General features: G+C 44.4%; 1 protein-coding gene across 1 annotated transcript; it reads left to right on the top strand.

Annotated features, from left to right (window-relative positions):
• The first annotated feature begins 206 nt into the window (after positions 1 to 206).
• Positions 207 to 13,812, top strand: ARR3 (arrestin 3). The gene is made up of 17 exons (XM_037988895.2): positions 207 to 245; positions 1,230 to 1,267; positions 1,535 to 1,565; positions 1,716 to 1,776; positions 1,971 to 2,015; positions 7,956 to 8,155; positions 8,304 to 8,363; positions 8,543 to 8,610; positions 9,270 to 9,405; positions 9,592 to 9,676; positions 9,942 to 10,014; positions 10,379 to 10,516; positions 12,066 to 12,149; positions 12,430 to 12,453; positions 12,637 to 12,689; positions 12,965 to 12,974; positions 13,543 to 13,812. Exons 2-17 carry the CDS (start codon positions 1,260 to 1,262, stop codon positions 13,631 to 13,633), a joined length of 1,167 nt encoding a protein of 388 aa, XP_037844823.1. The 5' UTR covers positions 207 to 245; positions 1,230 to 1,259; the 3' UTR covers positions 13,634 to 13,812.
• The last annotated feature ends 1,194 nt before the right edge of the window (positions 13,813 to 15,006 follow it).

Here is a 15,006-nt window from a genome sequence, read left to right as displayed (position 1 = left end):
ACTCTGTCCCAGCAGCAATAGCCTGCTAATCTTTTAGCCACTAATCTTTTAGGCACTAATCTGCTTTCCAAACTCTTGGCACCTGAACTATTTATAGCAGTGTTTCATGCCCCCCCAAGAACCCTATTCTTTTCTGATGACCCCCACCAATCAAAACACTCAGAGGACTGTGGGTATAAGAGGCTGGGGAGGCAGGCATAGCAACCAGAGCTGGAGACTGATGTGAACTTCATCTCTCTCCCCAGGTAATATTCCAGAGCCCTCAACTTCTAGCCCATACTAAACCCTATATCCCTTGCTCTTAGCATCCCCCTTAATATATCAGGCAGCAGTTGAGGGACACCCTTCCTGACAAAGCCTATAGACATTCAGGCCTAGAGACCCTCCAAAGACCTCTGGAAGCTCCCCTAAGCTCACCCCCTGGGCCAGGCTCAGTAAGCATCAAAGGGAAGCCCGAGAGAGACATCTCCCTCTCTCTAAGGATTCCCACCCAAAGGCCTAGCCCCTGGGGACCTGGACGGGGATAAGAATGGGAAAATCTAGGGAAGGCAATGAGAGGGATGAGTTGGTTCAAGGAGGACTTTCAACCTCCAAAGAGACTTCTGTCACCAAAAACTGAGAGTATGAAGGCACCAACCCCTTCTCTCTCACACTTTTCTCCATTCTTTGTTGACAGTCAAGGCCATCATGAGGTGAACTCAGGCTCAGGATCCATTGCAGGAGCAGAAGGAGACAGAATCGATTCATTTGTTCATTCATTCATTCATTCATTCATTCATTCATGTATCCCACAAACATGTCTTGGCACCTAGTGTGTGCCAGGGGATGTCTAGCCTCATACAGACCAAGAAACACATTTTTCTCAAACTTTTCTGGATGGAAACCTCTGTCCAGCCTCTTTCCAGAGAAGTTCCTTCTCTCTGAGGGATCTCAAGAGTTCCCCAGCCATTCTAGGAAGTTTGGCCCTTTCTGGAGAATAGATAGTATGGTTAGTCAATGATTTGTACAAAATAGGAAAGTTTTTTTCCCCCTCTTGCCCAAGATGGGCAAGAATATGGCTGAAGAAGTACCCTTGGCAGAAGGGAGAATAGGAGGTACTTGATGTGGGTGAGGTGTCTGTCTAAGGAAGAAAGGTTACATCACACTAGGTGTATGTGGATGGTATGCTGGAGTGGGGTGAGAAGAATGGAAATGAAATGATTGAGCCTTTCTTCTTTCCCTTTTCCCAGAAAAGGCTCAACATCAACTATATAGCCAACATGTCCAAGTAAGAACTCCTTCTAATCTTTTGAATCTGTGAATTGCTCCCTACCCCAATCCAAGTATTTCCCTTTGGGGTAGGGGGATTTCCAGTCTCTCCCTAACTTGGGTCCTTGGATTCTATCCCAATTATCTCTACCTTTGCCCCATCCTATGCTCCTGGAGCCTCTTCTCCTAATCCTAAGACTATTTCTTTTCTCCCCACTTCCCTTATTTCCTCTTCCCTGCACTTCCAACCCCCCTCTCCATCCTCTTTCTGGTTTTCTCCCCATAGGGTGTTTAAGAAGACCAGCTCCAATGGGAAGGTGAGAGAACCTGGCCCAGCTGGGCAAATGAGAGGGCAAAAGGGATAGGTGGGTACATCCTTCAAGGTCTCAGGGATCTGGGTTGGGGGCTTCAGGGGAATCCATTCCAAAATGATTGTGAGAATAACATGCAAAGTTGTTCCACAACAGCTCTCCATCTACCTGGGGAAACGGGACTTCGTGGACCATGTGGACATGGTGGAACCCATTGGTCAGTGAGTCCAAAAAGGGGAAGCCTGGGGAAAGAGGAATGGAAACTAGGGAGTAAAAGAAAGTCCAGGAGAGACTGTGCAGAAAAGGAGGCAAATTAAAGGGAAGAATGGGAAGAACCATTTCAGGGATCATCTTCTGTTTCATAGTCTTGAGAGTTTTTCCTGACCAAAGTGCTGTCTGTCCTCTCCACAGATGGTGTAGTTCTGGTTGATCCTGAGTACTTAAAAGGTCGAAAGTGTAAGTGGAAATCCTTGTCGGTCTTTGTGTGTTTCAGACAGGTAACTCGATGAGTGGATTGCACCAGAGTATGAGAAAACCAGAAAGTGGCAGGAACTGCGAATGCCTTCTCTGGTGGAGGCTGACAACTGGGAATTCCAGCCCAGTGTGGCCAAATTTTATAATTGTTAACGAGGAACTGTAAATGAAGCTCAAAATAAGACTTTTAGAGGCCCAAAGTGTGAAAAGATTATGGTGCCCCCTTACCCAAATCATATTCAAAGTAAATATCTAAAGCATAAATTAAATTTTATTTTTCAAAATTGCACAAAACTTACAGTCGTGCTGAAATTAAAATAGCTTCTTTCAGAATTTCGGATTTTCTCTATTATTACTGGTGGTGCCCCTGCTTGGCTATTGATCTGGATCTTAGACTGCCTATAGAATGATCCAGTAAGTCAGAAATCCATATTTTAATGCAAATTTCCTGATTTTCAAATGTTGGCAACTCACTAAAAGACTTTAGAAGCCTGGATAGATTATAAACTTTTTTTTTTTCTGTTGGTTAGATGTGACCTTCAGGCTGCCATTTTGCAACCTCTGGTATACGTGTTTCCATCTCCTTGTTTTGTGTAGTGAAACTGACCTTTTATTCAAGGAAAATTTCCCAAACAAAAACCAAAACAACAACCACAGGAAGTAATCGTAAAAAACATTACTCTGGCAGCACTACTACAGATCAAGATTATGCTGATTTTTGTTGTTGTTGTTGCTGCTTTTTTTCCTTTCAATTCTCACTGTGGATTAACCCCACTGTGATCCAACTAGACTGAAAATTGGGGTTGATTTGAAAAAGGTGCTGAATGGGTTGATGAGTACTAGTTCGGATGTAACTGTTAGATATTGGAGAATAAAGTAGCCTAAATCTCTCAGATTAAGCAGTGTGAATAAGCAATCAAGTCAGTTTTAAATATCAGAGGAACTTTGGGATAGACTCATAAATTAACCAACTTATTTAAGGTTCCCAAGTATTCTATATTTCTAAAACCTAAATCATTTTTTCACATTTCTACAAAATCTTCACAAGCTCTGGAAAGAAATCTTTAGTTAAAAATGTATGTTGTTCCAGGAAGAGAATGAGTTTTTCCTTTTATTCTAATCTTTTTTTAATGTCCCCTTAGTAGAGTTTTATATTACTTTTCATTTAAGTTGTGCGTATTTCTTGTTTATTCTTAGTTTTTCAACATGGTTTGTTACCTCTATGAAGATTGTCTTGTTTGCATCATATTTTCTAATTTTTTTTTTTATCAAGGTACATGTGTGGATGTAAAATATGCTTAATCTGTACTGTGGAGTGATAAAGGCCAGTGATAGGGCAGTATATGTGATAGTGTGAACAAATTGTTGTTTAACAAAAATATATCTACAATCTCTCTCTGTATAATTTCTTACAACTGCATGTGACTCTACAGTGATCTCAAAATACAAAGTTTAACTTCAAAAAGGCAATGAGAGAAAAGTAAAAAATACCTAAGGTGGCCTTGCGTTCAATTCTAGCAACAGACAAAGTTGAGAAGCACACATAACAGATATTAACAGTAGCTATCTGTGGAACATGATATATTATGGTGGAGCTTTGATTTGTCTTTTTGTTTGTATTTTCTGATGCTCAGACAATTAACATATATTTTGTAGAATAAACACAACTATACATTAATAACTTTAGAATACATACTGACTTTAAAAGAAAATAAAAACAAGCTATTTCCTAGCATGCAATAAAAGGACAATGCTAAACTGCTAGAGAGCCAATTAGAGCTTCAGTTGGGGGTAGGAGTTGCATGATGCAGTTGATGTCTTAGTCTGCTGCCCTCCCAACACAGGAACAGAAAGCAATTCCAAGTAACAAGTCATCTGATTAACATCCTTACCTCAGGTGCTACTAGATCCCCTTCTGCCTCACCCACCCTGACCTTTTTTTCTGTCTCATTCCTCATCTTTTTCATTTCTTCTCTCACCCTGCCTCCTACCAGCCACCTCTTTTCCTCTCCTTTTTCCTTTCTGTCTTTTTCCTTTCCTTTATGCCTTATTTTCCTTTCTTTCTCTTTCCTTTCTCACACTATAATTGGCCATAATTGAGAACAAAGGTGAATCTATTTGTTGTATCTTTTGAAAAGTATTGGGTTTGTCTCCATTGTAGAAAAATTAGAAAACATAGATGAAGGAGAGACTCTGTAACCTTACCATCTTTAATCACTAATCTTTTGATCTTATTCATATTTTCTGTGCAAACATCAAAATTTTCACTAAAATGCTATACTACAAATAATATTTTATAATCTTTTAAACCTGTGTCAATATATACAAATCTATAACTTTTTAAGTTGCCTAGTACTATATTGTATGGGGATACCACGATGCCCTGCAATGCACATCTTTTTCATACTTGTTCAATTATTTATTTAGGCTAAATGCCTAGAAGAGGAATTAACGGCCAAAAGGCATTCACACATTTTTAAAGCTTTCTATACCCATTGTCAAATTGCCCTCTGAAGCGCTTATACCAATTAAATCTCACTCCTGCAGTGCATGAGGCTTCCCATATTGCCCCAGTCCTTATAAACACGGATATTATCAATACTTTCAGGCTTTGCTGTATCTTTTGAATATAGGTTCATTTTCCTCATTCTCAATTTTAAAAGCAAATAATCCGGTGTTTGATGTTTTGAGTTCTTAAAAATACTAAAATAAGTTGCTTTCTACTCAAGTGCTGCTGTTGGTATTTTTTTTTTTTTTTCTTTGGGTCAGAACCCCTGATAGAAGTAAGGTTACACATTCCTGTTCTATATCTTTCCTTGCCTCAACCTCTGTCACCCTGTACTTGGACAGGTATCCCTCTCTACTCCATTCTACATTCCATTAGCGCATTTCAGATGCTTTCTATCTGCCTCTCACTTGATTTCTTTCAAATCTTAGATACCAGTTACAAAGTATGAGTCCAATTATAACTCTTCCATTTCTGTCAGTATCATCATCATCATCTTCATCCACATCTATAATTATTTTGAATTTTCCAAAGGAATTCCTTTTTTTTTTTTTTTGAGACGGAGACTCACTCTGTTGCCCAGGCTGGAGTGCAGTGGTGTGATGTCAGCTCGCAGCAACCTCCACCTCCCAGGTTCAAGCGATTCTCCTGCCTCAGCCTCGCGAATAGCTGGGATTACAGGTGGCCACCACCACGCCCGGTTAAGTTTTGTGTTTTTAGTAAAGACAGGGTTTCACCATGTGGGCCAGGCTGGACTCGAACTCCTGACCTCAGGCTATCCACCCGCCTCAGCCTCCCAAAGTGCTGGGATTACAGGTGTGAGCCACTGTGCCCAGCCTCCAAAGGGATTTCTAATACATCAACTCCTCACAACTATCCTATGAGTTAAGTTGAGCACCTATGAGCCTGAGCTTTGGAGTCAGACAGACCTGGGTTGAAATCCTGAACCATTGCTTAACAGCTCTGAGCTCACTTTCTTTGCCTGTAAAGTGGAGATAATAATACTTCAGAGGGTTGTTTCGAGGTCTAAATAGCATATGTAGAGTTACTAGAGCAGTCCTATTATTGACAGGTGTAGTAACTGAGACCCAGAGAAATCAAGAGATTTGTGCAAGTCCTATTCAGGTCCAGGTATTCTGGCCCTAAATATTATTGCTTCTCTTTTTCATGATAAAATATTTCAGGCATAGAGAATTATGTAATGAATACCCTGTACTCATCACCAAGCTTTAAAAAGAATAACAGAAACAAACTAAAGTCTCCTGTGTGTCCTTCCCTGATCCAGTTTGTCTTCCTCCCTCCCTACTCACTGCTTCTCCTCTTTCTCTCCTCCCTCCCCAGATAACGACTATCCTGAATTTGGTGGTTATTATTCTCTTGATGGCTCCATATTTCTACTCCATATTTACGTGTCTATGATCAACTTTGATATTGTTCTACATGCTTTTAAACTTTATATAACTGGTAACATACTGTACCTATCATTCTGCAGCTAGATATTTTGTTCAGTAGCTTTTTTTTTTTTTTTTTTTTTTTTTGAGACAGAGTCTCACTCTGTCACCCCTGCTGGAGGGCAATGGTGCGATCTCAGCTCACTGCAACCTCCGCCTCCCGGGTTCAAGCGATTCTCCTGCCTCAGCCTCCTGAGTAGCTGGAATTACAGGTGTATGCCACCATGCCCGGCTAATTTTTGTGTTTTAGTAGAGATGGGTTTTCACCATTTTGGTCAGGCTGGTCTCGAACTCCTGTTCTCAAGCGATCTGCCCACCTAGGCCTCCCAAATTGCTGGGATTACAGGCGTGAGCTACCGCGCCCAGCCTTGTTCCATAGATTTTGAGATTTAACCATGTTGACACAGGTCTTAGTCTGTTTGTGCTGCTACAGCAAAATACCTGAGACTAGGTAATTTATAAAGAACAGAAATTTATTTTCTCACAATTCTGAAAGCTAGGACGTCCAAGATCAAGGCTCTAGCAGGTTCTGTTTTCTGATGACGGCTGCTCTCTGCTTCCAAGATGGTGCCTTATTACTGTATTCTCCAGAGGGGAGAAACATTGTGTCCTTACATGGTGGAAGGTGGAAGGGCAAAAGGTCTCCTTTATAAGGGTCTTAATCCCGTTCATAAAGGAATTCATGAACAAAGAAGCCCCATGATCTAATCACCTCTTAATGGCCATCTTAATACCATCGCAATGGCCATCAACTTTCAACTCCTGAATTATGGAGAGGCCACATACAAACCACAGGGCATTCTTTGAAGTTCTAGTTCATTTATTTCAACCTTGGTTTAGTGTTCCGTTATGTGAATATACCATACATTTTTTACCAATTCTCCTGTTGATAGATTTTTAGATTATCTCCAGTTTTATGTTCTGACAAACATTGATGCGATGGTCATTATCATATGTATCTCTTTGTAAACATGAACAAAAGCTCCTTTAAAGTCAACTTATTAGGTCATACACTACGAGCAGATTTAATTTTACTGGATAATCCCAAATAGTTTTCCAAATTGGTTGCATTAATACTCCCACCAGCAGTATGTAAGAACTCCTTTTGCTCCACATCTTCATTAACATGTAGTGTTGTCAGATTTAACATTTTTTGACAATCTGATGTGTGTGAAATCTTATCTCGTTGTGGCTTTAATTTGCATTTATCTGATTACTAATGAGACTAAATATGTTTTCATATGTTATTGGCCATTCCTTCACATTCTTTGCACACTTCTGCAAGGGCCTCTTCACATTCTTTGCACACTTTTATACTGGTACATTATTATTGTTGACGTATGGGAGTTCTTACATATTTTGGACGCTAAACTTCAGTGTGTTATATGTGTTGCAAAGATTTTCTCCCAGGCTTTCCATTTTTTCTTTGTTTATAAAGACTTTGAACATAAAGAAGACTTTGTTTATAAAGACTTGTAACGTAAATCTTACTGCAGTCAAATGTATTAATAATCTTTTTCTTTGTGCCCATAGCCTTCGATCTTTTTTTTTTTTTTTTTTTTTGAGACGGAGTCTTGCTGTGTTGCCCAGGCTGGAGAGGGCAGTGACGACGGGATCTTGGCTCACTGCAAGCTCCGCCTCCTGGGCTCATGCCATTATCCTGCCTCAGTCTCCCGAGTAGCTGGGACTATAGACGCCTGCCACCATGCCCGGCTAATTTTTTGTATCTTTTTTTTTTTTTTAGTAGAGATGGGGTTTCACTGTGTTAGCCAGGATGGTCTCGATCTCCTGACCTTGTGATCCACCTGCCTCGGCCTCCCAAAGTGCTGGGATTACAGGCGTGAGCCACCGCGCCCGGCCAGCCTTCGATCATATTACATAACCTGTCTGTGTCTTCTTGACTCAGTTAAGATTCCCCTTCCCACTCAGGCCTGACAGGCCACTCTCTTCTTCCTATGCCTGCAGTGTTTGTCATGTTGACGTGTGCCTTTCGCTATGGCCGTGATGACTTGGAAGTGATTGGTCTGACATTCCGAAAAGATCTGTATGTGCAGACCCTGCAAGTGGTCCCAGCTGAATCCAGCAGCCCTAAGGGGCCCCTCACAGTTCTACAGGAGCGACTGCTGCACAAGCTAGGGGACAATGCCTACCCCTTTACCCTGCAGGTACTGACCCCAAGCCCTGGGCAGGCAAGGTCTCCAGGGAAGATTAAGAGAGGAAGCTCAAGAAGGACAACGGAGAGGGTTCCCTATTTCTTTTGCATTTGTTTGTATTCTTTTCTACTTCTTTTCTGATCTCCTTTTTGTCCCCTAGATGGTGACCAACCTGCCCTGTTCTGTGACACTGCAGCCAGGTCCTGAAGATTCAGGAAAGGTGAGGACTAGGTTCTAAGAAAGAAGGATAGATGGTAGTGTCAGGGAAGAGGAACAGTGGGATAGTCAAGACTGGAGAAATGGACAGCTAAGGAAAGAGGTCAGGCATTTTCTTATAGGCCCATGAGGAAGGGAGGATAGCACTGGAAATTAGCTCTCTTTGCCCTTGTCCTTTTACAGCCCTGTGGGATTGACTTTGAAGTGAAGAGTTTCTGTGCTGAAAACCCGGAGGAGACAGTCTCCAAGAGGTATTCTTTGGTTGTCCCCAAAAATCCCTGCCTCCAGCCTCTGGCAGGAAACAGATCCTGCTCTCATGACAGAAATAGCCCCACTTCTAACCTCCACAGCATCGTCGCCACCAGTGATGCCCGGTTTTGAGCCCCCTCTGACTTATCTTCTTTGATCTAGGGCAGGAGTCAGCGAACACTTCTGTAATGGGCCAAAAAAAAAGAAATAATTGACTTTTTGAGCCATGTAGTCTCTGTTGCAAATACTCAACTCTGCTGTTGTAGCACAAACGCAGTCACAGATAGTACAGAAATGAATGAGTGTGGCTGTGTGTCCAATAGAACTTTACTTAGGAACACTGAAATGTGAATTTCATGTAATGTCCACATGTCATAAAATAGCATTGTTCTTTGATTTATTTCAACCATTTACAAATGTAATATAACCATTCTCAGCTCGTGGGCCATAGGAAAACAGGCATCAGGCCAGATTTGGCCAGTGGACCACAGTTTACTAACCTTTGGTCTACATACTTACATTAAGGGACTAGAGGAGTTCTCTGAGGGAGGCCTTCCTCTGCTCCCATTCTTAACTAACGATTGGACTATGGGGGTGGCATGGGAGATGTCTGTGGGTCTGAAAGGAGGATGCTCTGGCTAATCCCTTGGTCTCTGCTCAGAGACTATGTGCGGCTGGTTGTCCGGAAAGTACAATTTGTACCACCAGAGGCAGGCCCTGGCCCCTCAGCCCAGACCATCCGCCGCTTCCTTCTGTCAGCTCAGCCCCTACAACTCCAGGCCTGGATGGACAGTGAGGTTTGTGACCCCTACTTTTTGCCTTCCACCCCAGAACCCCTCTGATGCCCTTTCTTCACTGATTTCCTACTTGGGCAGGCAGAGATGGGAGCCAGGGTGGCAACAGTGCTAAGGAAGCAGGGGTTCTAGGTCTCCATCTGCGCATTCTTCCTCCAGCCTTGACATGGGTCCCTCCTCCTGCTTTAGGTTCACTACCATGGAGAACCCATCTCTGTCAATGTTTCTATCAACAACTGCACCAATAAGGTCATCAAAAAAATCAAGATTTCAGGTGAGTTTCTTTTTCCATCCCTGTGCACCTGGTCCCAAAGCCACAGGTCTTTTTCCAAAATTCTGCCTCACTTACCTGTCTGCATTCATCTAGGCTTTCCCTCTAACATGGGCTTGTCAAAATGCATATCTTATTTTGTCAATGAGCATGTCTTACTGCATCATGTATAGTGTGCCTATGTATAAGGTCACAACTAAGGACACTGAGCTGGGGTCTCAAGGATGACTGACTGATTACAATCATGTGCTTTTCCTGGCTTGTTCAGTTGACCAGATCACAGATGTTGTCCTGTATTCACTAGACAAGTACTCCAAGACTGTGTTCATTCAGGAATTCACGTGAGCTGGTGCTGGGGCTAGGGTCAGAGAGCCAAGGGGTGGGGTGGTGGAAAGAGGTCCAGGAAGCAGGTGAGGTGGTTGGGGGAAAAAGGGTGGTGGAAGATCCCAGGGAGGGATTCCCAGGAGAACTAGATGGAGGAGATGCAACTTACCCCCAGGAATACCATCACGATGCTGAGCGAGGGTAGGGGCATAAGGATTTCCCACCAGAACTAATTCCCCCCAGTCTTCACAGTTAAACATGTCACCTCTCTTGGATACTCCAGTAGGTTCTTGTATAATCTTGTACAAGATACTCTTCGGAGTAAAAGTATGCTTAGTCAGCAAGCCCAGCCTAAATTCTTCTCTTGTTCTTCTTTTGAAGGGAGACTGTAGCTGCCAATTCCAGCTTCTCCCAGAGCTTTGCAGTAACCCCAATCCTGGCTGCCAGCTGCCAGAGACGGGGCCTGGCACTGGATGGCAAACTTAAGCATGAAGATACCAACCTGGCTTCTAGCACGATGTAAGCTCAAATGTAACTCTCAGCCTCCATTTCCCACCCCTCAACCATTCCACATGCTACATTTACAGCTCTGACGTTTCATCTTCAGTGAAGCCTATCTGTTTTTTAAAGTGTCTCTAGGGCAGTGTTCAGAGACTCCTCCAGGCCTAAAGGCTGGCAGCAAGCTCAATAATGCCTGTGGGACCAACGGCAGTCTTAGGTCATAGGCAGAAAAAACGGAAAACATGGAGAGGAAAACAATCCTTATGTTGTATACGATTTCACAGTTCACAAAGGTCCTACATATGTACTATGTTATCTTTGTGAGAATCCCACTAAAGTTGCCTGGATAGGTGTTCTTATTTCCTTTTACACTTAAGGACCCTGAGGCTCAGAGAGAAGAAGGAATTCATTTAAGGTGGCATAGTTGTTAAGTGGTGGACGTAGACAGGATTATATCACATGTCATCCGGCTCTGAATACTGTGATCTCTACAGAAGCTACTCTCTAGAAAAGATAAACATGGAGTAGAAGACTAGGAGATGAGAAATGGAGGAAAAGGAGGACAAAAAAGGAAAATGATGCAACAGGAATGAATAGAATTCTAGGAAGTCATTCACTTGGTTCTGTGCCTTCGGAGGCCCTAGTGTTAGATGTGTCTCCCACCAAAAACCACCTGCCACCATCTGTCAAGTGTAATCCCTCCATCTCTCCCTACGCCTTATCAATCAAGTAGCTATAGACTGTTATTGCTAGAAATACCATTAGAAATCATCCAAACTGCATTATTTTATATGTAAGAGATCAGCAGCCCAGAGCAATGAAGAGATTTTCTCAAGCTCATACAGCTTTCAGTGTCTTATTTTTCAATCAGTGGGTTTTTTACTGAACACCTATTACATGCTCATTCCTATGCTAAGCAATGTGGAGAATACAAAGAAGTTTAAGACAACCTTCAGTCAATTTATGGCCTAGATGAGGAACAAAGAGAGATGCAAATACAACCCAACAGTTAAATGTTAGTGCACGTGGTTCAGAGTAAAAGTGCAACAAAGTTAAAAGAAGCCAGGAGAGCTGGTGAGGGCTTCCTGGAGGAGGTAGAATGAGCTAGATTTTGAAGAATGCGAAGGATCTGGATACCAACAGAGGAAAAAAGAGAGCATTCTAGACTAGGGACACAGCATGGGCCAAGGCTAGAAGGTGGGAATCCACATGGCATGTTCTGATCACGGAGAGAAGATGGGTCTGCTTAGGTTGTATCTCAGGAGTTAGGGCAGAAAAGGTTAGAGAGGCTAGATAGGGCAAGGTTGTTAGGGGTCTTGAAAGTCAGGCAGAGTAGTTGTTATATTCAAAATGTAGGCTCTTGAGCAGAGGGCGACATGGTAAAAGTGAATGTTAGGAAGAGAAATGTGGTCTCAATGGGTAGGAGAGGTTAGAGCCTGGGAGATATTCTATGATAAGACTAAACATAATAGGGTGTGGTGATGGGAATGCATGAGAAGAAACTGGGGACTGAATGAATTACTCTTCATGCTCCCAAACACCCCAAAACGAATACTACAACCTCCAGTATTAGACCTGGAATGGACAAAGAGCTGCTGGGGATCCTGGTGTCCTACAAAGTCAGAGTCAACCTGATGGTGTCCTGTGGTGGGTAAGTGAGGGTTCCGGGTCTGTCTGGGAAGGGGCTGAGGAGTCAAGGGTTTTTCGCTTCTGTTTTTCTCCCAGTTAGATTGACCCAATCAAACCATTTCCCACCCCTTCTCCCAGACCAGGTTCCCAAACCGGTGAACTCAGTGAGCAAGTCACTTTCCCTTCCAGAAACCCATTCTGTGGCTGGCTCATTAGGTCTTATGATCCCTCATCCCCTAGTGAAACTAGGTTGCCCCTTCTCTATTTCCTGCTGCTAATTTTGGGCGTCATTCTACCCATAGCATCCTAGGAGACCTGACAGCCAGGTGAGAGACTGTGGGGTGTGGGGACTTGGGCAAGAAGAGGAGGACAATGGGATAAGGAGAGCAAAAAAATGATTGATTTGGGAGGGTCTGAGGGCATCCAAAGACTGGAAAACTAAGGGAGGGAGGTCCAGGGATTGGGCTTGTAGAGAGAGGAGGTGTAACTCCACCTTGGAATCCTTGCAGCGATGTTGGTGTGGAGCTACCCTTGGTCCTGATCCATCCGAAGCCATCTCAAGGTGAGTGACCAGGTGGAACTCACAGGAACGGTTGTCCTGAGGACTGGGGTCCAAGCCATTCTGATCTCATGAATTGGAGACTAGCAGTTTGCCTGGGGATGGAATAGCAATAGGTAGGCTGGGTGTCTAGGTTTTCAGGGGAAGTGTGTGTGTCGTGTGTGCTGGAGACGAAGGATTGGGAAGGGGGGGGAAGTAAAGATACTTCTTCAGGGAACCGAAAAGCCCCTAATCAGCTTCAGCTCCATTTTTTCCCTCCCTCTCCATGCTTGCTACAGAGGCTGCTAGGTAATGGAATACAAGACTGGGAAGCCCCATTCCCCTCTTCCCATTGCCACCCTCCATGTTATGATGATGGAAATGTGAAAATGCTTCCCTGGGGTGCTTTCAATACGTGTGCAGTGGAAACATATGGCTTAGCTTCGTGTCACAGTTCGGTGCTTTTCATATGCCCTCCTTTCCCTTTCTGCATCCCCCCCGCCCTCCACCTTCTGCTCTTGTTGGAATCGTCCTTCCCCCTCATCCCCTTCCCATTTTTCTTTTTCCTTTTCCCCCACCCCCTCGCCCTTACTTCTTTCATCTTTCATTCTTTGATACCTTCCCTCCTTCCCACCCCTCATCCTTATTTCCCTTCCAGTGCTCCTGGGGGACTTTTGTGCTGGGAAATTTGGGCGGGAATGGAAGGAAACAAGCCAGAGTGGCTGATGGAGGAGTGGGGGCACCAAGAGGGGGCCGAGGAGCCTAGCTGGGAAGCAGGGAGGGGATCACTTTTCTGGGATCAGGAAAAAAGAGTGGACACGGAGGACACCCAGAAAGGGGTTCCTAACCCTCCATTCTCTTCTGCTGCTTCTGCAAGCTCTGAGGACATAGTCATCGAGGAGTTTACGCGGAAAGGCGAGGAGGAGAACCAGAAGGCTGCGGAGGCCGAGGGAGATGAGGGGAGCTGAGCACCTCGCTCTGGTGCCCGTCTGTGTGGGAGCCCCCACTGTAACACTCTAATAAATCAGTGTGTTCAGATGTGCCTGGCGATCTCTTGCCTATTTCCTCTTCCTGGAGGATCATGGAACTGCTGAGAACAATCTTCCCCACCTCCACCCCTTCGCCGTGATTACACTACACTTAGCCCGTGCTTTTCCCTTACGCTGACCCCGACTTCCTCTGACACGGTCAGTGGCCATCCCTCTCTCCACCCCATGACCCCACTCGAGTGGTCATAGGATTGCGCTGAACACGGGGCACAGTGCAAGCTGTGAGGAGGGGGCCGAGGGGGCGTGGCCGTGCCCAGGCCTGGGTGTGAAGCCAATGGCCGTCAGCAGACGTCAGTAGAGTATGGCATGACGTGTGGCGGCGCAGGCTGAGCGTCGGAAGCCATTTTGGCTGCCACCTACCTGAAGCGATGTCTGCCTTTGGTCACGACAAGGCCTGGATGGAGGCCGGAGGCTTTGGCCTGGAGGCTGCCGAAAGAACCGAATACCAGTCTCTGTGCAAATCTAAACTCTTATTTCTGGGAGAGCCGAGCGGTGCGGGTCTGGGTTGGGCTTTGGGGACAGGGAGGTGTAATTGGTATGAAATGGGGTGGGGCATTCTCTGGGGAACCGAGTTCCTCCTTGTTGGGAAAGGTTGGAGTGGGAAGAGGGAGGGCTCATAGAAACTTTGGGGGGAGAAAGGGCACCGAGGGCAACGATTGGCCTGCTTAACTCCCTCACAGTAGGGAAGACATCCGTCATCACCCGCTTCATGTACAACAGCTTCGGCTGCACCTGCCAGGTAAGCCCATCACCGAGTCATATGGTACATTTTTGCCGCTCTTCTTGGCAGACTCACCTGGAGATTCTCCTCCTCAAAGTTATGTATTATAAGCATTGGGGAGTGGAGCCAGGACAACTTCTTGAAGGGTCATTCTCCACTTTGGGTTCTAAGACTGCCTCATATTGGGAATAGAGGGAATGCTGGAGTGTATCTCACTTTCTTTTGCAAGCAACTGTTGGAATTGACTTCTTGTCTAAGACCATGTACTTGGAGGACCAAATAGTGAGTGTTAACTCTCATACCACAAACCCTACACTTCAACCCCTTAGGCCTATTCATCACAGTTGGGTAGCACCATCAAACAAACTGAAGCCTCTTCAAATTACCAAGCCCTATGATGTTTCTTGTTCTGTCTGCCTTCATCTAATCTCCAACTGTAACATAAACTCCAAGAGACCTTGAATCCTTAAATCTGCTGTGCTGTAGGGTCTTCCTGAATCAAAACAGTATATTGAAATTGGTTGGATCTGTCCTAGGACTATAGGCCCCTTGGTTTGAGGCTATAGCAGCC

Source organism: Chlorocebus sabaeus, chromosome X (assembly GCF_047675955.1).
Source record: "Chlorocebus sabaeus isolate Y175 chromosome X, mChlSab1.0.hap1, whole genome shotgun sequence".
Taxonomy (NCBI): Eukaryota; Metazoa; Chordata; class Mammalia; order Primates; family Cercopithecidae; genus Chlorocebus; species Chlorocebus sabaeus.
Note: the sequence above shows the minus strand (reverse complement) of the source record. Positions and strands in the feature narration are given on the sequence as shown.